The sequence below is a fragment of the Urocitellus parryii genome, chromosome 9 (genome assembly GCF_045843805.1).
Source record: "Urocitellus parryii isolate mUroPar1 chromosome 9, mUroPar1.hap1, whole genome shotgun sequence".
NCBI lineage: Eukaryota > Metazoa > Chordata > Mammalia > Rodentia > Sciuridae > Urocitellus > Urocitellus parryii.
In genome coordinates, this window is record NC_135539.1 from 116,170,716 (window position 1) to 116,197,251 (window position 26,536).

The 26,536-nt window shown below is 43.5% G+C and overlaps 1 protein-coding gene across 3 annotated transcripts in view; it reads right to left on the bottom strand.

Moving 5' to 3' along the window:
- The window catches only part of Nav1 (neuron navigator 1), a 249,895-nt gene that overhangs the window by 48,621 nt on the left and 174,738 nt on the right, over positions 1–26,536 (bottom strand). Inside the window, exon 1 of one of the 3 annotated variants that reach the window (XM_077802995.1) lies at positions 25,152–25,272. The exons of the other annotated variants lie outside the window; for them this stretch is intronic. Coding sequence (XP_077659121.1) covers positions 25,152–25,204 — 53 coding nt within the window. The 5' untranslated portion in view covers positions 25,205–25,272. Of the gene's footprint in view, positions 1–25,151; positions 25,273–26,536 lie in introns of those variants that run through there. 3 annotated transcript variants of the gene reach the window in all.

Here is a 26,536-nt window from a genome sequence, read left to right on the forward strand (position 1 = left end):
TTGCATTGCATTTCTATGGGAAAGCACCGACCTAAACAGGAAACTTTTGGTCAATACAATGTCAGTTTTGAAAAGCCGAAATTCATTGACTTCTACAATCTTTACACTTGACTCTTGACCTGAAAAAGTTATGGTCTACAGTTGAACTCATCGGATCCTCTTTATGGAACCAAATATGATAGAATTTTTACACGCATATATTGAGTTATTAGCCACCGTTTTCAGAAAGCATTCAGGAGATTAAAGAGGATTAGTGCTTAAAAAAAAAGATAATGGAAGAATGAAAGTGAAATTGGGCAATTTTGTGATGCTCAGTTTTGAAAATGCTTCAAGCCCATCCAGAGATACTGCCAAAGTTCTTCAAATCAGTAACCTCACTGGCTATCCACCCCCAAGTGGCCTCAGAGAACTCAGGGGAATAGAGTGTCTGCTTCATTACATGTCTGTGGTTTGGCGGGCAGCAGTCACCAGCTTGATCTGGCCAACAGAGCCAAGTGATGGGAGGAAAGGATGAAATACATAGTGAGAGGCTGAGAGGAAGAGTGGGTGGAGCGCAGAAGACGCCAGTGTAAATTTTTTTGAGCTAAGAGTTTGCCAAGTCTTAAGCAAGGGTGAAGATCACCAAGAAGCAGGGACTCTCAAGAACAAGGTAACCAGAGTCTTCTATGAAATTGAAGATTATGTATAATTAGAAAAATGTATTTGGCGCTCAATATTGTCAGTAAGCTTATACTACTGCAGTCCGTCCAGAAAAGAAATGTTTTCAGGAACTTCTTAAAGATACTCCCTAAGCTCCAGTTTTGAGTAACTATCTGATTAATTGGTTCAACATTCAAATGTGGAGGCTAACTTTATGAATGGATGATGGGCCAAAGATCTCCAAATTCAGATTTAAATCCTGAAGACTGATTACTTGGTACTGCTGGCACTAGTAAAAAATCAGATTTAACGGTCATTACAGATTGCGGTCCTACCATCATAGGTACTGGTCCCAACATCTACAGATGAATTCTTACTCGGACCCCAATGGGAAGATGACAACGATTAATTCCAGCAGAAGAGAAGGGCCCCAAATCCAACAGCACTTTGGTTTTTCCGTTCAGTTCTGAACTCAGGTTGCCTTTTTCTTTTTCTTTTAAGTCACTCAGCTCTGATTTCTACAGTGACTACCAAAGGTCCCTGTGGCATTTAGAAAGGAGGCAGTGTAAATAAACACCATGAGTCTTTCTTTGTAGAAAGCCACCCCAGGGTACATATGGAGCACTTCTACTGTCATTTCTGACGATGCTCCATGTAACAAAAAAGTGAGGAAACTTCTTCTGTTTGGTCCCAGCTTTAGTCTGACTGTCTTTGCTCAAGTCCTAACCACCTCAGCACGCCCACTTCAGCTCACTCTTCTTTCCTCAAAGGCCCAAGAATTTTTAGAAGTGTCATCAGGGCCACAGACTCAGTCTTAGGTGGAATTCTACTCAGTTAAAATAAAGCCACAAGTTTCTGCAACCTGTTCTAGTGGCAACCAGTGGCAGAAGAATGTTTTATTTTTTGAGAATCAGCCTACTAGCATAGGGTACATGATAGGTTTGGAGAACTGGATGCCCTTTAAGTTATTTAGAAAATCCTGTGGATGTTCCATTTTATGGTATCTGGTGATATCTTCAGATTCTGAAATATCTATGACCCAGGATACTTTCTTTCAAACTATCCACTTGCCCTGTTAACCCCCTGCCTCAAACACTACCCTGTTGACTCTGGGGATAGAGACCAGGGCCTCGTGTCTACTAAGCTTACACTCTATCACCGAGCTACATCCCAGCCCAAACGTAGACCACTCTTATGGACTGAATTATGTTGTCCCCAAATTGATATGCTGGAGCCCTAACTCCCAATGACTCTCCAGTATTTGGAAATAAGTCCCTTAGGGAGGTAGTTACGGTTAAGTGAGGTCATAAGGGTGGGGCTCTGATCTGTTAGGAATGGTACCCTTAGAGAAAAGGAAGAGATGCCAGCGAGCTCTCTCTCAGTGCAAGCCAGAGGAAGGGCCATGTAAGGACACAGTGACTGCATACAAGCCAGGTCTCACCGGAAACCAACTTTGATGGCGCCTTGATCTTGGACTTCTAGTTTCCAGAATTGTAACAAAATTAATTTTTTGTTGTTTAAGTCACCTGGCTGTGGCATTTTGTTATGGAAACTCAAGTAGACTCCCATAATCATTAAGTGACGAAAATTAGCTTATTTATTTACACATTAATATCCCCATTGGGTCACACTGGACATTGACCACCTTCCTGATTCAGACTTGTTAACACCAGGCTTTTGATCCCGATAGCACAGGTGAAATAAAATGCCCAATTCCATCAGCTAGAAAAGTAGAAGCTATGGATTAAGAAAACCAAGGAGTCAGGCAAAGTAGAAGGAATTATCATTGCTGCTTTGACTTGGCAGCAAAATAATCCCAAAGAAATCTCATCTTTCTATGATGAAATCAGGTTTATGCGTGCTCCCCCTAATGACATGATCCACAATTATTCAGCCTTTGCAAACAGCTTGGATAGCACTTTCTGGAACGAGATGGATGTAATTGGATTAGAGGTATCAATATATTTTATTGGGATCTTAATGTGGGAAAGGGTAATTGCAGGGTAGTGGGAGAGACACAGAGAAGTGAGAATCTAAGGGGAAGACATGAGGAGGCTGTTTCCGAGATGTGGGCTAAAGCTTTGCCATGTCAGCTGGCAGGGAGAAGAATAAAGAGCAGAAAGTTGAGCTGTTGAACGGGAGACTCCTTAATTAGGACCAACTGTGGGTGCAGAATGCTGACTCCGCTGGCCACAATTTGTTTGAGTTTTCTCTAGTTTCAGAGATTTCCCTTTTTGCCTTCCCCCAAACCTTTTCCCTCCTCTCCTTCTTTCACAGGGGCAGGAATGGAAAAAAAAAAAGCACCTTCCTCTCTTGTTTAGATGTTCCTAAGCCAGGAAATTGAAATCCTTCGAAGACGAAAAGATAACTGAGAAGCTCTCTCAAGAAATGAGAAAAATTCTCAGGGATCCCAGCAAATTCACCTTCAAGTGATAAAAAGCAGCTCTTGGAGCAGATTACTGAAACTGTGCTTCTATGGCCACCATCCATCCTTCCTTCCTTCCCTCTATCCCTCCCTTCCTCTCTTTCTTCTTTTTTCGGTGCTTGTAATAAAAAGCCACATCCCCAGCCCTTTTTCCTTTTTGTTTTGACACAAGGACTTGCTATGTTGCTTAGGGCCTCATTAAATTGCTAAGGCTGGCTTTGTACTTGAGATACTCCTGCCTCAGCCTCCTGAGTTGCTGGGATTACAGGCATGCACCGCCACAGCCGGCTTCCTTCTCTTTTTAAAACAATAGAGATGCCCCATTTTATAGATTTTTGAAAATGGTATTTGACCTAAAACTTCATGAGCTGCTTCCTGCTTCCTCCACCATGTCTTACCCACATTCTTCCTGGGATGCTGCTTCCTTAGGAGTCTACTGCACAATTCCAAACCCATGACTAGGGGAAAGAAAATGATACCACAGTGTTTGCATTTCTGCCTCTCTTCCAAACTAATAAAGAAATAAAAGGCAATTAATAATACTCTGAAAAGTAGGAAAGGTCTAAGTTAAGGGCCTAGAGCAGGAGTTGTAATTTTTTTTTCCATGTAGGACAAGATGGTAAATATTTCAGGTTTTGCAGACCGTAGGATCTCTGTTACAATTAATCAACTTTACACAGCATGAATGCAGCCATAGCTAAAATGTAAACAAGTAAATGCAGCTATGTTTCTTCCAACAGCATTTTATTTATAGGCACTGAAATTTGAATTTCATATAATTTTCATGCGTCACAAAACATTTTTCTTTTAATTTTTTTAAAAACCATTTTTAGCTTGTGGGTCATATAAAAAAACAGGCAGTGGACTAGAGTTGGCCCGACCCAGGACTAGATCAATAAAAGATCTCTACAAATGAAAAGAAATAACAACTCCTCAACTGACAAGTCCTGGCTGAAACAGCAACTCTGGACTAAAGGTGACCTCTTGGATTTCCACTTTTATACTTCTTCCAGTGCCTTTCTGAGCTAACCTGCTCAGTTTACAAGTCAAAACAAGACTTTTCTGCTCACAGTAAGACTGGCTCAGTTTTGACTCAGGAGGGGAAATAAGGGGGAGGGGGTGTGGCAGAGAAAGCAAAGCACCTCACTGCCAATCTTCCCTCCCAGAAGCAGGCAATGCTTTAAAGTAGCATGAGATTCAAACATATTTACAGCTTTTAGAATGATTTATGTAGGGCTGACAGAAGCAAAAATCCTTTTTAGTTAGAAACACGAATCCTGCTTCCCAGACAGGCTGGAAGAAGTCACAAAGAATGTGTGTGTCCTGCATAGGTTCCTCTTACACAAAAGGTGACAAGTTAAAGTGCTTGATGTGAACAAGATGCCCTTCATCTTCAGATCTCAAGTCACACTGTTAGCTCACTGTGTATACGGAAAGAAGTGAAAGGGACAGGAATCAGGTCCTCCATTCAAACTCCTCAGCTAAAGAATCTGTGCAACTTGGGGCAGTTTCTGGCAGCTCCAAAAGCTTCAGGCCAGACGACTGGTGCGAAATGCTGATCTAGCAATAAACACCTCCAGCCTGTGAGCTCCTCTTCAGGAATGGAGCTCCCACCACAAACCATACGACGTGCCAACGGAGAACCTTTTGAAAACATCGCTCCCCGTTTTTTGACTTCTTTGTATCACGGTCAGTCTTCTCACATTCACCAGAATCCCTGGACTTCCATTATCGCCTTCTTTCCCTTTTTAGTCTATTAAATAGGAAGCCCACTTCCCAACCTCTACTTTGGCATTCCCACATCAGTACATTTCATCTTTTTCTGTGCACTGAGCCTTTCTTGTTCAGTTAAAAGTTTACATCTTGACTCCAAATAGAAGGCTCGTGAGCCGCCCAAGTTTTTCTGCCCATAATTACCCTAATGCTGTCCACATTCAATCTACCAAAGAAAAACAAAGCAGGGAACATCAAAAGGATCTAAGCCAGCAAAACAGACACAAACACAAATTCCAAATGCTAGAACATAAACAGAAAAATATTGATGCGAACTCCCTGAGTCTGAGTGTTTGCACACCACCACACCGGAGGGCACGGGCGGTGGATTGGTGAGAGAGGCTGAAGAACCTCAGGTCCAGAGCCTTGAGCAAAAGCAGGGGGTAGGTGGGATTTGACAGGATGGTATTTTGTAGTGTACATAAAGGGAATGTCATCCAAATCCAGGGATTCACCACAGCCAATCAGTTATTGGAGTGTATTTTGCAAGTTAGGCTACTTATTTTCCATTTTAAAAATACACAGGGAGTGGGGGACCAATCCACTTCTCTCAGGAATTCACACCTTCCAGAGATCCCCAAGGAGAATATAATGAAGTTCCTCTAATACAAGTCAATGCAGGGTCACAGGAAAAATAGCCGTTATCCTTTCACTAAAAATAGAGGAAAACAAATAATCTCAGGCTGGTGGGAGAAGAGTAAGTAAAATAAAAAATGAGGCCATTTTCCAGATTATATAAGCTTTCTGATAACATTCTCTGCAAACCCTACTAGAATTACTTAAAAATTCTGACCTTAATGACTTTGGCTCCATGTCTACATTCTTATAACCTCTGCAACTTCTTTTTCATACCCTGTCCTCCTTTAAATTCCAAGCTAAAAATATCAATCATATATGATGGCAGTGGCCACATGGGTAGGACAGTTCTTTCTTTTTACCTGTCTACAGGAAACTATAACCTGACATTTTGAAAAAGCTTCATTGTGACGCCAGGGAGGTTTATCAATTTGTTACTGGGGGAGCTCACTGAATCTCTCAGTGAATGCTCCGAATATCATGATTTCCAAAGAAGCAGCCGTGAGAAGGTAGGAGAACTTAAGGACACGTTTCACTTTGTTATTGAACATTTTTAATTTATGTGGATCCAACTGTCAAGATTTCCATTGTAGCAAAGCAATCCACGTAAAAGTCTGAGACTGCTTTGTGGGAAGTGGCTGTTCACTTAATCATCAGGCAGGCTGGGATCTGACTCAACATTAGCTATTACTTACACCCACCCAGTCAAGCCGAACCAATGTAACCTCTGCGCTGCTGGACAAACACGCAGCAATGTCCTGCATTTAACAGACTGAAGTCCTCATCATTACTAAAAACTTACAGCTTTCTGGAAGACCACCCTATTAAATAATTTATGAACTTGAGAAGACAACCAAATGATAAAAATGAACACTCAAGATCTTTGCATCAATCAGCCAACATCAGAAATGCTGAAGTTTGGGTCAGGGTCCCCTGAGGCTGTGAAGTCTATACAGTCGTCTAGCTCACCCATTTGTTACCTTTCCATAAGTCTGTGTCACATTAGTTTCCCTATTTCTCTGCGAACAGTGATGTGCTTTGGGAACTCAGTATTTCTTAAGTACTCACTGTGAAAGGCATCTTTAATATGCTGTCTTTTGTAATAATCTATGGCATTTGATTTTGTCAAAAGGGTATGAATTTTACATTTCTAGAGGAGTTTCCAGGTTTATGGTAATCAATGCAGATGTTCTAATCTTTTTTCTTTGTGAACATCACCAGATATCATTATTAAAACTATAGTTATATGTTCAACATTTAAATATGTATATCAAGCATTTTGCTGGGTACTTATTCATACATGTACAATCTCATTTCATCTTTATATTGATCCTGGGATAGATATTTTACCTATAAGAGAGCTGAAATATAAGACGGGTAACATTCCATGTCCAAGATCCCGTGGCTAGTAAGAAACAGAGCCAATTTAATATAAAATTTGTGGGTGTTTTTTTTTTTTTTCTTGTTTTTGGTACCAGGGATTGAACCCAGTGGAACTTAATCACAAAACCATATCCACCTTTTTATTTTTTTTCATTTAAGACAGGGACTCTCCAAGTTGCTGAGATTGGCCTTGAACTTGTGATCCTCCTGCCTCAGCCTCCCAAGTCACTCGGGTTACAGAAGTGTACCACTATGTCCAGCAAAATTTGCCTTTTTTAAAACCACCTCATAGACTCATAGACTATAAATACTCCTATTATGAGATAGATAACTGAAGTTAAGGGTGAACACAGAATAGCAAGATTAAATTAGGTATTTACTTGGATCATGAGGGGACCATTTGACATTACTTCTGCAGTGCATTATTTGGCTGCTTTCCAAATGGTGTTCCACTGGAGAGCAAAGACCACTTATGCATCTCTAGGGGCTCTTTGTACCAAAAGGTGGTCTCCAGGTCAAATTTAATTTGTGTCTGCTCTGTCACTTTTACACTGAACCTCAGTAGTTACTGACACTTGGGATTTAGATCATGAAAAAGAAATGAAGTTAATTCCCAGACTTCAAAAGCCTGTAAACCAAAACAACGTGCTTGAAGGAGTGACATTCTCTTAGCTAACTACAGGAATGGCATTAGCAGGTAGAAGTTGTAACAGCTCTGTAACGGACAGAAACCTTCCACAGTTGCTCAGACTGATTCCTACGGTTTGCAAAGACTGATCAGCATGCACTTTCTTCTTCTTCTCTTTCTTCCCTCTCTCTCTTCCTTCCCAGAACTGGGAATTGAACACAGGGCCTTGCCCGTGGTAGCAAAGTACTCTACCACTGAACTACATCCTCAGTCCCCTAGTCCCTTTTTATAAGTTATATTTTGAGACAAGGTCTAAGTTGCCCAGGCTGGTTGTTATGCTTTGGTGTCTCCAAAAAGCTCATGTGTTAGACAATGCAAGAAGGTTCAGAGGAGAAATGATTGGGTTGTAAGAGTCTTAACCCAATCAGTGATTTAATCCCCTGATAGGGATTAGCTGGGGGCTAACTGGAGTGTGGGTGTGACTGCAGGAAGTAGGAGTTGGGACATGGCTTTGGGGTTTTATAACTGGAGAATGGACTCTCTCTGCTTTCTGATCATGATGTGAGCTGCTTCCCTCTGCCACACTCTTGCACCATGACGTTCTGCCTCACCTCGAGTCCTGAGGAACGGAGCTGGCCTTCTATGGACTAAGACCTCTGAAACTGTGAGCCCTCAAATAAACTTTTCCTCCTCTATAGTTGTGCTGGCTGGGTCATTTTGTCATAGGAGCAAAACAGCCAGCTAAAACATTGGTAACGAAGTTGGGGATCCTCCTGCCTCAGCTTCCTGAGTAGCTAAGATCATGAGATCACAGGTTTGTGCCATTTGGTCCAGCAGTGCTTTTTTTTTTTTTTGGTACTAGGGGTTGAATCCAGGGATCCGGGGGCACTTAACAACTGAGCAACATCCCTAACCTTTTAACTTTTTTTTTTTTTTTTAAGAGGGGCTCACCGAGTTGCTGAGGCTGGTCTCCAATTTGCAATTCTCCTGCCTCAGCCTGCAGAGCTGCTGGATGCCAGCAGCAATACACATTTTAAACATTATCACTACCCTATAAAAATCTCACACCACAGGTTTGCACTAGAATGGGTAGAAAACCAACCGATGCTGATGAGTCAGCAGGAGAGAAGCTGCTGATAATGTTCGCTGTTTTAGCATTTGGTGGGTAGATCATTCTTTATGGATTGTCCCACTCTAGTACCTTTCCCTCTAGGAAAAACCTATGAAGAACCCTACCTGGCCCGTGAATATCAAGTCCACCCTTCTGAACCTTGCTTTACAAAGAAAGTATTTGCAATTCATGGGCAAAAATCCAAATACTACTGTTTTGACGGGAAGAGTAGGAAATGCTGAATGAGTCCCACAGGTGGGGTCACTATATTAAGGCCTTTGGCCCAGGGCTAGGTGCCTTGAGGTCCCTGGGTGGGGGTGGGCAGTGCTGCTGTGGACTGACAGGGGTTGCTCTGCACGTTGGTGCAACTAAGCCCTCCATGACCACCAGGAAAGCGGCTGCGGCATCCATACGATGTCTCACTCCACCATGACTAGGCCAGCCAAGTAATACCTGTGATGCTTTGCTTCCAACAGCCTTGTCATTTTGGGTGGAACCCGCTGTTTTTCAGAGTCCAAGTTTTTGATGCCCTGGTTCCCCGCATTTTAGGCTTTAGCTGACGGCTGTCAAGATGAAAATGCTCAACCATAGAAAGCCCCGCCCACTGCTTCCTCTCCCCTTGTCTATCAACATCCCAAGCGATTGCCCATTGGTCTTCTTGGAGCTGGATGTCTGTGCCAAGATGCTCTCGTGGATGTTCTCAGGGAAGTTCTCCTTTACACCCTCACCTCGGAAGGTGGTGCAAAATCCAGAGGCTTATTAGGGAGTGGCTACATCTGGCCACAAAGGAAGTCTTTGCAACTCATGGGCAAGAATCCAAACACCACACTTTTTGAATGAATCTGTGCCAAAAAGCAAATGGCTCTGGAGTTGGACCCTGGGTTAGCCATGGATATGAAGGACCTCTGTAGACTCCCTTTCCCATGCAGAAGCGGTTGTTTGCCCAATCCTGCCAAGAACCAGAGCGCAAGAGGAAATGTGCTGTTCTCGTGCCTTGCTGGATGAAAATAAATTCGGAATAGTTTCCCAGGTTGATGGCAGGTGTGACTGGTCAGCTGATTGGGGCAAATATCATTTGATGACACCCCTGGAGATGTGGTTTATGGTATGAACTACAGTGTGTGATCTTGCTGAATCAAGGCAGAATATCAAACATGAAAACTGAAATCAGCTTCTAAACTCTTTCCCTTCCGGGATCTTGAGGAAAGTTGTGTTTTCAGTTGTTCAATGGCATGTATGACACAAAAAGTCAAGTTACAGGGGCAGATTGTTGAAAAGAGATTATGGGGCTTGCTTCTTTGTCAGAACAATGTGACATTATGGAGAGGTTAAGAACCAGAAGTGCTGGATTGGTCAGCTTAACAGCTGTGTCTTTGTGGAGAGCTTGCTCTAACACACCTGTGTGCCAGACCTGCTACTATTATTGTAACCAGAGAAGAAAAAATTTGCAGTCAAGAAAGAATCATTTTCTGATCAATCACAAAGATAGCCAGAGTAGGGGTCAGGAGAGAAAGAAAGAAAGAAATTGCTCATTGGTTCTGTGTCCTTTTCCAGACCCCTGGAGAAAGAAGAAGTATTAAAAAAAAAAATGTTGGATGTATTAGAGGAGAAAACCTATTGGTCTGGAGAAGGAATTTTTCTCCAGGGTGAAAATGCAGAGAATTTCTACATATTGAGTCAAGTGAAGGCAAAATACTGACTAAAAAGCTAAGCAGCAAGGAAATGGGGATTTGGAAGCATTATTAAGGAGACCGTTTGGCGAGTTTTCCCTGCTTGGCAGCAACCCAGGATATTATCAGCCTATTTGGCCAGAGAGGTCAAATGTTTAAGTTATCAAATGTAAAGGCCCCTGAGACACTTCTTGGGTTCTGTGTGGACATTTGGCAGAGAGAGATGAAACCATATGGAGAGTGGGTAAAATGGTTTTGTTCCAGAATTAATAAGGAAGTATGAAGTGTTTAGGGAACTAAGCTTTTAAAATATGATTATGTGCTACAGAGTAGGTCGACTCTAGAAAAACACATGAGAACTGAAGGTTTATATACTTTTATATAAGCTCTGCATTGTGCTCACATTTGTTTATTTTTCCTTTGTTTTCAATCTGTTTCTTAGAACACTGCTCCTTAGCAGTATTTAAACTATTATGAGGCAATTTCCTCATGCTGGACCTATTCTGCCCACCCTCCATAATTAAACAAAAAAAAAAAAATTTTTTTTCCCTTTCCTCTTAGGATCATCTTTTCCATTTCAGATACAGAGTTCCCTTTAATGATGTTCACCTTTTGGGTCTTTCCCCACATTAGTTGGCAAATCTCACAAGTCATACCACCAAGATCCTTGTGTTACGGCCTCTCAATAAAATCAGCCTACATCTGGTCATGAAAGACAGTTTAGTTCCCACCCTATACCAAGGCTGATAGGCAATCATTAATTGCCTCTTCAAGTAACAACAACAATAACAACAAAATCTTTCATGTCACTTTTTAAATGTTTTTATGTGAAACACTTAATTTTTATTTTGCAGTGGCAAAAGTTTTGTTGATTCTTTCTAGGGTTGCTGAAGACAGAAATCTGTCATATGTGAAGTGTCACCTGGGCAATATTTAAGACAAGGTATTAATAACATGTTGCCTTTACTCTGAATTCTCATGACTGGTATTTAAAGGCATTAATTTTTCTAAAGTAGTATCTCAAATTATTTAAAATTATTCCTCTATTCCTTACTGACATTAGAAAAACCATATCCAATATTATATTTTCAATACTTTTGTATAATTTTACTGTATATAACATACGTGTTTATATACATATTGAATGAAATGAGTTATTTCTCTACTAAAAAAAATCAATAAAACAGGACAAAATAAAATTGTGGTACAAATAACAAAATAATGTAACTCTAACAAAGATCATAGGTTTAAAAACGTAGGGGCTGGGGTTGTGGCTCGGTGGTAGAGCACTTGTCTAGCATGCATGAGGCACTGGGTTTGATTCTCAGCACCACATATAAATAAATAAAATAAAGGTCCATTGACAAAAAATATTTAAAAAGGTAAAAGTAGAGCTGGGCGAAGTGGTACATGCCCTAATCCCAGTGACTGGGGAGGCTGAGGCAGGAGGATCACTAGTTTGAGGTTAGCCTGGGTGACTTAGTGAGACTCTGCCCCAAAATAGAAAATAAAAAGGGCTGGAGATGTAGCTCAGTGATAAAATGGCCCTGGGTTCAATACTTAGTAATGCAAAAAAAAAAAAAAAATAGTGAAAGCAGATAGAGCAAGTGATGCTGTTTCATTGCTCATAAGGCCCGTGGCAAGCATAGTCTACCTGCATTTGTAAGCTGATCTCTGTCCTTTCGACTACCTGTGATCACCACCTCCACCTTACCTCATTTACTCCTGTACTCACTGGAACTTGACTTTCATTTCCACTGCTAGGGCAGCAAATATCTCTGGCAACAGCAGCCAAATTAGGATTTTTTAGACCTGTCAGTTGCTCCTTCAAATTCTTCCCTCAGTGATAGTGTCATCTTCCTGTTCCTCCCTATCCAGATTCCTTTCTCTTCCTCTGCTCATGCCTTCAACCTTGGTCTTTCATTTTATGTGGCTCTGGACATAATGGTATTCTTCTCTTACCTATTCCCTGGGGGCTCTGATGGGGAGTGTCTTCCTGTACTGGGTGAGAAAGTCTGAGTATAAAGGTCCGGCTCAGAGTAAATTCTCAATAAATGCCTGCTGAATGACTGAATCAAGGGGCCACCTGGGAATATCTTCCCCAGTATAGACATGGTGACATGGTTAGAGAAGACCACAGAGTCTTCTATCAGTTAAGAAAGCAATATGAAAAACCAACATTTGCTGAGTGTTTTTCTTCAAAAGAACTTGATGCCAACTTCTAGCTTTTCCCTTCTTTAGGCATGCATCCCCCATCAAATGGACTATATACCTGCTTCTGGCAAAGAGTTTCATAGTTTCATCATGGGATCCATAATGGGCAAAAATTACACTAGGGCCTTTAGTAACTCCATCTTTAGTTTAACAACAATACAACTCTTTACCCACCAAACAGAAGCCAATCCTTTATGTAGCACCTGATGTGTTTCTGGAAAGTCTTCCTACACTGAGTTTGCCCAGACCAGACAAAAAATGGCTAGGTAGAAGCAGAACTGGATGTAAGACTCTGTGTAAAATGTTTAACCCATCATAAAAGGCTGAAGCCTCATCATTTTTGTGGGAAACCCTTAGTGATCAAGCTGAGCACTGTCACTTTGAAAACACCCCTGGAGAAGCATCGCTGAGGCTAAGCACTTCCCATTCTAACAAGGGAATTTGAAAGATGCACTTTCAAATGTACTTTTTACTCCTAGATAGTAGACAAACTTAAGGCCACTAAATTTTCCTGCCACACAATGGATAGTGGAATTTAATTAAATAAGAGGCTTCTCTAGTTACCCAATTACGGGCTGAAATTTAATATAGCACAATTGCTTCTGCTTTTACATTCACAAAATACGCAATGTAGTCCTTACGGGAGTCTCATCAATTCTGTACCCCAAGATGAACTGTAGTACTTACGCTATAGTGGCTCTGAAATAAGCCATTTGAAAAGCATTTACATGATCATCTTTTCCCATGAAGTAGTCACTTCTCCTTAGATCATGAACGCACTTCATTTGGAAGATAGTCATGAGGGACGAAGAGAACTTTTGTTGCTTGGGGGATGTGGGTTTCCAATTCATTCTCATATCCTCGACAAATCTGAGATACTATACAAGGTAACCTTTAATTTGAGCCTCCCTTCCCCAGAACACAACTCATACATTCTTTCCTAATGTAAAGATCTCCAATAACAGCATAAAACTAGCAGTTAATAATAGGTCCCAGCATGTAAATTACAGTGGTCTCCAAAAATAAAGCTTCATGGGGGAAAAATTTGCAAGTTACCACTGTGAGGTAGATGCAGCAAAAGAACAGTTTCCTCACACCACGGAAATCTGGATGTCTCTGCACAACTGGCATACAAGTATTCTGAACAGTCCTTAGAAATGATTTTGTTTGTGTGTAAACCAAGCTATGACTTTTCCCTACCTCGCCTCCCTGTCTCCCTGTCCTCAACCAACCTTGCAATTAAGCACCCAAAACTTGTTCATCAGTCTGTCTGTACATTTTTAGAGAGCAGTAAGCGGATGGCGGGGCGTGGGGGGGGGGAGCTGTAATCTGCTACCTTCTTAGCACTTTGTCTAAGGTGACTGGAACCATGTGTTATTTGTGAAGATTTTTTCCTTGCCAAACAGCTTATAAGTGCTTACATCCTTGAGACCCTTAGAGTAAGAGTGCTTGTTAAGGATTTCAAAAGAAGTGCTCCCAAGAGGCCCTCTAGAGTCCTGCATTCTGAATAGCTTCTTCCCCCACTAAGATTCTCCACTCTTCCACGGAATAGAAGGTTCACTTGTTTCTTTCATCCAGGTCTTAAGGAAGGTTGAGTCATCAGGGCTCCCATGGGGGAGGGGGAAATCAGTGCTCTGGCCTCCGAGGGCATTGTAATTTTTATAGACCTCTTGCCTTCATCTTTATTTTGAAATCAACTGCCTTCTTATCTTAAGTCATTTAGTTCATGGACTGCTTACTCTTGGTGACATATCTTTGTTGAGGGCTCTGAAGGTTTTCACTTCAGAGAACAGGACAGCTGAATACCACATTGTGCATGGGGCCAAAGGTCAGCACTGCAGAGAAAGCCCAGCTAATGCATTGTGAAAGACCTTCATTTTTATGGGCGAGTTTTCTATGCATGTGAAAGTAAGCACATCTCTCACCAATTACAAAGCTTTGAACAAAAAGAATGAGAACAAAAAGCGATCTTAATTCTTAACCAATAAGTGGATGAAGTAAAGACCTAATTCCAGAGAAACAAACCACACACAGGTGTTCAGGCAAGGTAAAAAGGCACTTATATGCCTCAGGCATGACATTCTGCCTGCTTACAGATGAGGAATGAATGGGGGAAAGCATAATAGGCAACTGAAAACATTTAAACTTCTCAAACCCTCACCTGCAAATGTTAGAGTCACCAGACATTTTTGAAAGGCAGATGTTCTACCCAGTTTTTACAGAATCAGGTATTGAGGTATCTGTAGTGCTTGGCAAGTATGGACACCAGACCATTTTTGTTACAGGGTAGGCTTTCAACACCCCAGAAGAATGGATTGCATATTTCTGTAGCAAATCCTTACTGATGCACTTTGCATTCAGACAAAATTCCATTCCTTCCATATCATCTCCCACCCATTATAGGCCTCTCACTGCTGGTGGCCTTCCTTCTCCTTCAAAGATGGGAAAACTAAGGCTGAAAGCTTTGCCTTGGATCATGGAACAAGTCAGTGGTGAAGTCAGTATTAGATCTCTGGGTGCTTCATCTCTTCACTTCAGTATTAAAAAAAAAAAAAAAAAGGTACTCCAACACTGGCTGGATATAAAACATGCTTAGCAAGACATCAACCCTTTTCCCAGCTTCTCTAAAGGGTCTTTTTATTACGCTTTCTTCAAAATGCCTCCTGCCACATCACCTCCCCCAGGATAAGAGGGAGAACAGTTTTTGTTATCTAAAGATATATATCTTAGGAAAAAATAACAAGTTTGAGAACACAGGAAATGACTGGCTAGGAAATTACTTTTGGTATTAACATGCTTTTCTTGGGCAACTATGAGTGAAATCTGTTCTGAGACTTTAGGATCAGTCTGGGGCTTCTGGCATAATCCTTAAAAAAGTCAAACGAAGGAAGACTGAAATTAAAAGAAGAGAAGGTTAATCAAAATCAAACTGGTTGTTTCTGGAGAAGATGCCTTCAGGCCACAGACAGAACAAAAACATCCTGCTCTTTCCTTCATTCTGTTCTGATTCAGGGTAGATGCAGACCACTTGACAGTTCAGAAAAGAGGTCTTCACAATTCCACCCCAGGCTCCAGGTCTCTTCCAAAAGCAGTCTGTGCCAAAAAATCCCTGTCTGCCTGTCTGAGATTTGGAAGAAAAAAGCCCTAATGGGGCACCTCTTAGAGGTGACAGTCCCCAGGGCATTAACCAAGTGTCAGGTTTGAGAAAATATAAAATTCATCAATTATCACTCCAAAGGAGTTGAAAATATATGGGGACACAAGATATGACTTGGGCACTAAAAATACATTCTCTGTTCTCACTGGGGAGAGCTTAGTTCAGTCTTGCATAGATGTGGAGAAAGAGAGAAAAGACCTCACCTTGTAGCTTTCGAGCCCATTTTAAAGAAAAGGAACGTTTTTATTCTCCCTCTAACACATTTACCAGAAGCCTTCGATGTATAAAGCACATACACACAGGGCTGCTCTGGCAGACAGGGAGGCAGAGGCTCAGGGGCCACCTGTCCCCTCTGTTCCTCCCCTCCCACTTGGTTGCCCCTCAAACCATGAACCATTTGATCTCAGCCATTCTGCCCCCGCACACACACCAATATACCAAGTCATCCAGGCTAATGGATGCTTTTCTTCTTTTGAAAGACTTCCAGGGAAGGACCTTCTACATCTTCCTCATTAACATGTAAAATCCTTACGACAGTAAGTCCTTGTTACAGAAAATTATATAGCAAGACGCCAGTGAACCTCAGTGCCTTGGAAAGTCCTAGAATCCACAGAGTTTTCCCTGACACACTTCTGCTTTCCCAGCCCCTCTCTTTACCCCCATCCCCACAGTACATGATTATCCCCAGCATCCGTTTCTTGAAAGTGGAACAAAATTTTAATGATACATGACAATCTGCAAGTAAAATCTTTCTAGTTTTCTAATCTCCTCTAACAGTTAAGTCCAAACATTTACTTCAAGTTTTCTTAGCCATTTGCCTTTTCAAGCTTCCTAAACCCTTCAACGTGGTTTTGAGAGAAACAACTTTCTTTTTATGTTCCTATAGCATCAACTGATGTGATGACTAAATTAAAGAAGTTCCACTGGCATCAACAGATTTGGGAACACAACACAAGTCTTGGAAAGCACTCAGTGTGACTGGTGGTCACAGAGGGTATAGGTACACCAGAGAGCTGGCCACTGGCAGCTCATGCTCCCTGGGCAGAAGACACCTGCCTGGGGGGTAGAGAGAACAAGTCAGGGAGAGGGTTCTGCTGCATTGGATGCCCAGAACCATTTTAGGAAGATTAAGAGTGATATCCACAAGGCTAAAGGCACATCACAGCTCCATTCTAACCTTTGTTGCTCTTCAACATATCTCACCTGTTTCAACTCTGAATTTCTTTGCTAAATATAGAGATTAGACATGGGGATGAGGAAGCTGGGATGACAGAAATAAAAATTCAGGTTACTTCTGAATCTTTGGGCTCAGGTCATGTGACCAGCATTATTTTCCTTGGATGGCATTATTTTACTGGTAGAACTGTTCTGAGTTTGAGTTAGAGCTCAAGCTTTTATGAAAGAAACATGGAGTAGTTAAAAGGCTGGTCAGAGCTGTTATTTGAAAACCAGACACTGAACCCAGGAATTCTGACTTCTTTGGGGGGCTCCTACAGGCTCCACGGCCTCCCTGGCACAGCTAATTTTTTTTCAAGGGCTTTTGGACACTCTGGGGATCAAAGTTGCTTTCACAACGAACAGCTCTGTGCAAATTCCCAGAATTCGTTTCTCAGATAGCAGGGGAGCTCCCAAACCAGGCTGCGCATGAGTAAGCAATGATTTCCTCCCTTCTGCAAGAGGCACAGGGTTACTTTCTCAGATAGAGGGACACGCTGCTCTCTTTCACCCCCTGGGGTTCTGAGGCAGGCGGAGCCTGGTGGGGACTCCTAAGTTCCCAGCTGAGGTAACTGAAGTGCAGCTGCACAGACTCCAGATTCCAGCTCCTTTCTCAACGCCCCACACATGGCAAGCTCTGGCACCACAACTTTGCCAGGTATTCCCATAGAGGACCCAGAAAAGAAAACCATCTGAAAGACTAGGGCAGATGTGAAGTGCACCAGTAAAGGATGAAAGCAATTTCTACAGATCACGTGAAAAAAATGGGGTTTTTATTATACCTCCTCCCTCACATTTAATTTATAAGAGTGGAGGAGGGGAGTTGTTAGTAAATGGAACAAGGCAAATTAATTAATTAACATATTGCTCATTATTGCTGAAATGTAATCATTCTAAAATGTACTATGACATTGAGAGAGTGGCTTTTATGAGCTCTCAGACAGCCACCCTTCCAGGACAAGGTGACTCGCCATCTATTGAAGATCTGCTCAATGCTAGCCTAGAAGGTACCTACCTGCAAAGTTGCTAAGTCCCCAATATACAGGATCCACTCATGTGGGGTTGTAGAAGGGTCCTGGATGAAGGATCCAAGGATAAGCACTCCACAGCCACAAGCATGGGAATGGGTTGAGAGCCCAGGGCAGGAAGTTACAAGGATGATTACCTAGGGCTGGGGCTGGGGCTAGGGCTGGGCAGTAGAGCGCTTGCCTAGCACGTGGGAGGCCCTGGGTTCCATCCTCAGCACCGCATAAAAATAAATAAAGTAAAGGTATTGTGTCCAAGTACAACTAAAAACTAAATATTTTTTTTTAAAGACTGATTACCTAGAATTTATGAGAGCAGATTAAGGGGGGGCAACAGTACAAATTATGGGAACCAAATACATATATAATATAGGAAATAGGAAGAAATGGCACAGACTTCAAGACTGTAGAAATACATCACAATATAACACAGGATTTTGAGGGAATTTGTCCCAGAGAAGAGCAAGGCATTCATTTCCAGGGTTCTGATAACCAATCGCGCATTGCTTTCCAACCGCATGTCACAGACAAGAAGCAGCAGGGTCTAGGACTGTCCCCAAGAAGACAGCTACTGTCTAAGCCATGCATCTGCAGGTACTATTCCAAATATTCATGATACCCAGGAGTAATCCCAAGTATCTGTTTTCCTTGAGGGCCTTTGAGCCACAATTCCGACCACTGGTACGTGTGCTATTTTTGTTGAACGCTGTTGAAAACCTACTTTTAAAATTATATCATTAAAAATAAATAAGTAAAAGTAAAAACAATTTTCTAAAAAATTAAAAACATATAAAACCACATAGTTGGCAGATCCCAGAGCTGAAAACCTGACAGTCTAGTGTAGTCTTATAGAAGAATTGAAAATAATCCATGGGAAAATGTTTCAAGACTGAAAAATAACTTTCTCACACAGAAAGCATAAAGGCCAGCAGTACAGAGCTGCCACACGGCCTCAAGAATGGGGCCTAGATGGGCATGAAAGAGTGGGAAGGACTTTATGTAGCAGTTTCTTTACTCATTGCCTGTGGATTCCAAGGCCACATAAATTCTTTTCAAGGTGCATCAGGCTCTCCAGTTTCTCTGCAGTCACCTTTTGAACTCCCAGAATTCTGCCACACTCACTGTCCTCCTACCTAATGTGCTGCTTCTTGCCCAGATGCCAATCTTTCTTTTTGTGTTGGACTTGATGGCCTCCTCTTTCCAGTGACTGTTATTCCTGGGTCAGGACTCTACACCTAACTCCATCACAAGTTAGTCATATCATAATGTGGACTAGAATAGGTTGTCTTATTTTTTTTGTAGTGACTGACACCTAATAAATAGTATTATTAGTAATTAGTATTATTTAATTAATAAATATTTACTTGGTGGATTTGCTTCTATCTCATTTACCTGTTATATTTCAGGAAGCATGATTTAACTCAATCTGAAGAGTTCTAAGTGAGAGGACACAGGATCAATATAATACATACAGTGCTGTACTGCTAGATAAGCCATTTATTTATTTATTTATTTGCAGTGCTGGGTGTTGAACCCAGGGGTATTCTACCTCTGAGGTACATCCCAGCCCTTTTTATTTTTCACCTTGAGATAGTATCTCCCCAAGGTGCCTAGGCTGGCCTCCAATTTGCAATTCTGCCTCTGCCTCCCAAGTAGCTGGGATTACAGGTGTGCACCATCACATCTGGTAATGTAAGCTCTTATAGTAGTAGTCTATTGGATTTTTCTGATCTTCATTAAAAGACCATTTTTGCATTCTACTGTCATATATAGTTAATTAGAACAAATAAAAAAGTAAACAAAATATAAAAGAAAAAGATCATTATTAAATTCCACATATACATCACTTGAATAAAAGTTCCCGGCCTCTGAGAATTTACAATTTGACCAAACTACCAGCATATAATGAAAGAAAAATATATAGATAGATATAGATGTAGATATAGATATGTTGGAAAGCAACTCCCCAGAAGGTTAGGAAACTTCATTAGCAGCTCTCCTTATAGAATATGACCATCCCAGCCATACATGGTAGCACAAGTTTGAGGTCAGCCTGGGCAACTTAGTAATACCCTGTCTCAAAATATAAATAAATAAAACTGCTGAGTGAGCTGGGGATGTAGCTCAGAACAAAGCACCCCAATACTGCAAAAACAAAGAATAAAAAAAAGAAGAAAATGATCATCTCAAATGGAAAGGTATTCTCAAGTTTGCAGAAGCACCAAGATTCTCAGACTTACACATTCTAGAGAGGAATGTTCACCGAGCCAGAGCTGAGTTTGTATTTCTGCTCCACTACTTACTGGCTGTGACAGGGAACAGGCACTTTCCCTCCCTGAACATATGCTCACAGCGCAAAAAATGGTCATATCACCATCAGCCTTTCAGGGTAGCTGGAGGAGTAAACAAGACATTAAAGTACCCAGTTCGGTGCCAGCAGACTGTAAGTAGGTGCACACTCGTCTCTGCTCACCCCTTTTTGAATAAACAACCCATCTACTACTTAAGTGGAACTTGCATTAATATGCTATTGGAAAACTAGTTTATGAGGAATTTCTTACTTGCTCTATCCTCTGTAAGTCCATGGATTCTATCAATCCTTTCTTGATGTGCTCAGCACTAAGGACCAGGCTGTTGTGTATATACAGGAGGTGGGGGTGGCTTGATGTTTCTTTCCAACGATGAGTCAAAGTCTTCATGGGAAAGGGGGTTTCAGATTTAAAATGTCCAATCATGTCCAAGAATTAAACATTTCTAGGAAATTCCTGGAGCATTCCAAAAAAGATTGACAATGAATTTTCATAACCTACACATTCTCCATCTGGCTAGAATTAATGGCAAGGGCAAGGACAATTTAAGGACATTTTATTATATCATGAACTTAACTTGAAATGACACTGACACCCAGGTCCTGGGGACACAAGCCAGCACCACTATCAAAGGCTTCCAGATAGGAATTTTGGCGGTAGTGGGTGATGACAAATTCATTCAATTATCTCAGAAGATTCCATCTCAGACACGGAATCAACATGACTGAAGAAGTGACACTGCTGGTGGGTCTGGGCAGAGAATCTGGAGGATGATTCAGAACTTCTCAATTGGGGAAAGTTCCCTCTTTTCTAAAATGAACTCTTGTCCCTCTGGGAAACTTTTATTTTTCTTCCAGGCCCATCGCCTCCCCTGTGAAGTCTTCCATGACCACTCCAAGTAGGAGCCCTCCCTGCCCGCACCCACACACTGAACATGTGATCTGATTTCACAGTTATTTGCTTCCTTCAGTCTCCTCCAGCAGACTGTATTCTCCTGCAGTGATTTGCTCTTATAGTTCTCATGATTTGAAATTATATTCATTAACTTTTATTTCCTGTTTTCATTGTAAGATTATAAGATCTGAACACAGAGTCTATGCCTGTCTTGCTGATCAGTATTGTATTCCCAGTGTCCAGCACTGGGCCTGGCATCTGAGGTGCTCACTAGAGTTTGTTGAATAAGTGAATTAATAAGTATATAAATGTCAGTCTTAGGGTTCAGCTCTGCGCCTCCGTTACCCAGCACAGTTGATGGGCACAACGTTACCACATAATAAAAGTTGAATGAATATGGCTGCTTTTCGAAAAAAAAAAAAGGTTAAGTTTTAAAAAATGGTTTATATTTATGTAAATTACTATAAAATAGCATATATAAATATACCATCCTAATTAGTATAGATTTTGGACTGAACAGAAATCTGAAGACGGGTAATTATGAACATAAGTAAAAATCAAAGACAGATCTGAGCCAGAGAGCTCTAGACTATTATACTGATAGGTACCCTCATTAGATCCTAGCAAGATGGAAGAATGCCAAGGGAAAAAGGCAATCTAAAGAGTACAGGAGACTCCCGAGGCTGAGTGGGACTTCAATAGGTCATAAAAGTTCAAATGTTCAAAGCTCTCTGCTCTTTATATTATCTCACTGTCATTACTCCATCCTAGTAAGGTACACAGGTTAGGTATCATGCTCATTCCATAAAGGGGGAAACTGAGTCCGCAGACTAAATAACCTGTGTAAAGTCACAAAGCTAATTAGGAGTGGAGCATGTTCCAAATTTGGTCAGCCTACCCCAAGTTTATTAACCTTCCCACTACATTCCCACTAGAGTCCCAGACCAACCCTAAACCTTTGCTGAGGCATCAAATTACCCTCCACCTCTCCCACTTCACCATCTAACATTCCCAGGCCCTGAGTAGACTGATGTCAATGAGAAATCTCCTTATCACACAATAGTTAGTGTTGGCTTTAAAGTCAAACAGACCTAGGTGTGAGAACAAATTCCTCTACTGTGATTTTAAGTATTTTTACTTAATCTCTGTGCCTCCATTTCTTCATCTGTTAAATGGGATGATAACAAACTATACCTCATAGGGTTGTTGTGAAGATTAAATGAAAGAACACATATAAAGGACTTAGCACATGGAGTGTTTTAGAGTGACATGGTATAGTGAGAAAAGGTGACTGGTTCAGATGTTGGGCAGACTGCTATATACTAAGCCCTCCTTATTAAGATGCTTCTTGCTTAGCACCTCTCCCCAGAGACTTGTCGGGAAGGTTAAGTCAGCAAGTGTGGTTTGCCTGAGGGGTGTGTGCCTAGTCCCATAAAGCCCTCTAAGGAGAAGCAGCTCATTGGCTTTACAGTCCCTAGGTATTTGTCTTCTCATAGAGGTTGAGTCTGTGCCAAGCCAAAGCCCTCTAACCTAGGAAGTCTCTCTGTATGTCAGGCAAATGCAGTAAGCAGGTCTTGTTCTCATGGATCCCCAGGCTTTACCTAATGGTCCTTTCCCAGTGGTGTGTAGGAGAGAGGGCAGAGTGGTCGGGATGCCTGGACTCCACACTTACTGGGGCAGAAGGAGAGAGAAAGAGGTCTCCAGGTGAGACCATAATGCTTGAAGTATGCAAGAATGGTGTTTACAGATAGAGCCTTCCATGGCAGAGACAATAAGCCCAGGCATCTGAGATGATGGGCATCTTCTCTAGGGCAAATAGATGGAGGCACTGGGAACAGATCTCAGCTCACTCATCAAAAGCTGCTTATGGAGACACTTGAGGGCCAATTAAGTGATTCACCCTATACCCCCACATCCTCTCAGTGCTGCCTCCTTTGGAGATTAAGGGGAACCTGAGCCTGTAGAGAAATCGTTTCTTTGATCCCCCTGATCCCCCGCTGGCCCCAACCAAACATCATTTACAGGGAAGGTTTCAAGCTGTCCCCAGAGCAAAGGGTTGAGTTAGGCTCCCCCTCTGTAGACTAGAGCCAGGCTTGTTAAATTTTATAATTGAAGTGTGGCAATTCCAGGACTGACCTGCACTTTACAACATCCCTTCTCTCTTTGCCTGCAACTCTTGGGCTAGGATGGAAAAGAAACCACAGGCCCAACCCCGCCCCACCCCAGCAGGCAGCAGGCTGGGTAGGTGTAATGTGACCTGCTTCTCTCCCAGGGCTATGGCAGACAGGTCCCCACCCTGGCACACCTGCCCAGAAAATGTTTCTGGTAAAAATCTAGACAAGTTCTCAACAGCTGTGCCCCCAGGATAGGACACTAAGATCATTACAAAGGCCAGGTTTCCCCGGGAAGGGTGGGGCTGAGGAAGAGCGCAGGGAGAACACCAATTCAAAAAAAAAAAAAAAAAAAAACCCCAAAAAACCTCAACAAACATATTCTCCCTGGAGCAGCCTAGAAAAGGCTGTTGAATAGGAAGAAGTAATAATGGGCTCAAGGAAAGGGCTCAGGAGTCACACAGAGGATTTTTGTGCCTCCCAGTCGCAGAGTAGAGCAGTACAAATCTTGGTTGGGTGACAATTTTCCTTGCACAGCATGAGTGAATTCTAAGTAGGTTCTAACTGGATTGGCAGTGATAGAAGGGGGGCTGGTGGTTTGAACAATCCCTTTTCTCTACTTCTTCAGGCTTTGAGACTCAGCCCAAGATCTCACCTGAAGAAAGAATCCCTAAGGGTCCCTAAATGGATCTATTCTCTATGCACGAACTGCTTCATTTTATGACAGCCTCACCAGTCATCTTAGCAATCTTACCAGTCATCACATTCCAGATGGGCTGCAAGGCTGCAGTCTGTGTATTGTGGTAGGGGACAAAAAGTTCCGGCCCAGCAGGACTCTGGCTTCCAAGGGGCCTGGTGTCTCCATCCTGTAGTAGGAAGGCACTGAGGCAGATGCCTCTCCCTTCCCTAGCTTTGCCCAATTCTTTGCTCTTAACCAGGCCTTTGTGTAGTGAGTTGCTACTGAGTCCCAGGAGAGTTGGGGTTCCCTCCAAGGAAACAGGAGGCAACAGGAGCGTGTTACAGGCTGCAAGTCTGGGCTGTTGGGGCTCAGAGGGCTCAGCGGTTTGGGGTGGGCGTGGCCTCCCATGCCTCTCCCTGACCTCCAACTTCCCAGAGGCTGCAAGGTCTGAACGAGGCAGAGAGGATGGAGTGTGGCACAGGGGTTCCAGCCATGAGGTGGGAAGTTCCCCCAAAACCCAGAAAGCCCCAGCCCTCTTTCTCAGGCGGCTGGAATTTCCTAATCCTCCCTTGGAAGCGAGTTTCCAAGTCAGCTCAGAGGGTCCTGGGGCTGGCTGAGGTCATATTTACTTCCCTTTTATGAAGGAGCCTCTGTGCACGTCCTCACCTTACAGGACTGCTCTGCTGTCCCTCATAGTGGGACTCCCCAAATCATCCAAGCTCTCAGATTTTTACCCCTTCCCAGGCTAAAGTCCCAAGCTTCACTCCTGGAGGGATCCAACCAGCGGTGGGGTCACAAATACTACTACGCCCTTTCCCTTACTCACCCCCCCCATTCTTCGGCCTCCCACCACCTCCTTTCACCCCAAAACGACTCCTACTCCCGAGCTTCGGGGATCAGCGGGAACCTTGGCTGAGTCGGCTTGCGCTGCAGGTCCCTCGCCATATGCCCGCCTGGTCCCCGAGGATCCCGACCCTCACACGCTGCAGCGGCGATCATCGAAGTTCCATCAAGTTGTGCTATTGTTTCAGTCCCTCCAGGTCTCCCGAGAGTCTCGGCGCCTCTCTAGACCCCTCTATAGCCCACCCCCGGCCCCAATACCAACAAGCCAAATGGTGGGCAGCCAGAAGGTTCCAGCATGTTGAGGAGCCAGAAGGCTCGGGCGCCGCTGGCACTCCTCCTTCTGGCAGAAGGAGCCCGGCCAAGACCCTCCTTCTTGCGGACCCCACACCCATCGCCCCCGAAGCTGCAGCTGCGATGGGGCCGGGGTGCTGGGGCAGCGCGCGGTGCCGCAAACCCCACCCCGGCTCGGCCGGCTGCGGGCGGGCCGGGGGGCGCTTACCTGCGGGGGAAATTGACTGTCCTTCCCGACCTGGGCAAGGGCAGATGAAGCATCTTTCCCCGGCTCAGGCGGCCGTTCACCGGGAGGGCACCTAGCGACCCTCCGGACTGCCCTCGCTCGACACGCGGTGGACACCCGACAAGATGTGAGCCTCCAACCACGAGGAGGGCCAGAAACCGAACCCTCGCCGGCCCTCCGCTCCCTTTTCTCCCCGCAGCCGGGCTCGTACTTACGGCTCCAGCTGTACTTAAAGCGACAGAGCCCTATTTCCCCGTCGCTGACTTCTGTCCCGAGCCCCAGCGATGCAGGCTGCGAGCGGGCTCTTTAATGCCCAGAGCAGGTAGACAAAGAGCCACCGCAGACTCCACCGTTCCGGTGGCCTCGGAAGCCTGAAGGTTTAGAAAAGGGCTGGGGGCCTCGACCTCCACCTGGGCTGCTCTGGAGTTAACCCCTGGGATGCCAGCTGCGGTCCGGTCCCTTGGGCGCTCTCAGTGCAGGCAGAAGGGGGCGTGAGCAGCGGGGCACTTGCAGGTCTCTCCAGCCAAGGTGCACCGGTGGGTACAAGGCTGGGGAGGCCTGGGCAGAACCCTCTCCGCAGAGGGCTTCTGCTCAGCCTCTTCCTGGCCCCTTTCTATGTTTTTAGAAATTAGTTAAAATTGGAACATAGCATCACTGCATCCATCGCCTAAAACAAGGCTTAGGGAGCGTGTGGTGGGGGTGAAGGTCAGAGGGGACCTACATATTGCCAGAGGTTGACTCAGGATCCTTCTGGTTGGGAGGGGGGCGGTATGGCAGGCTAGCGTAACCTCTGCCGGAAGTATTGATACCCTCAGGGGGCGGGACCTAACATCCCTCCAACATTCAGCAGACCGCAGCTAAGGTGATAAGTGTGCTTGTCCCTGGCGAAAGAGCAGTTCACATCACTCAAGGGTCTGTCCCAGAGGCATTTGCAGCTAAATAGTTAGGAAGAAAAGGATCCCAAGACATAAAGGTTTTAGTGTAGGGTTAAAAAGAAAAAGTGGGATCAGTAGCAGGTCCCTTCAATTAGGACCCTCTCCCTCTCCCCTTAGGGCCCACATAGCCCTGTAAAAGAGAAAAGAGAGTTGCAGAGGGCAGAATTGCTGCCTCCCTCCAGATTCCTGTAGTCCTCACTCTGCTCCTGGAAGGGTCCCCATTCTCAATGTGAACTAGGCAAGCTGAGAAGACTGTTTTAGAAATGGATAGATTGCATCTGCAGTTCTTTTAAGCAAGGAAAGCAACTATGGTAATTACTTCATTTAAAGCAGCCACGCCCCCCAGCAGCCCCCCCCCCAGCAACCCCCCAATACTAAACTAAGATGACTACTAATCCCAAAGTGTTGTCTCTGGTGTTTGGATAGACTGGG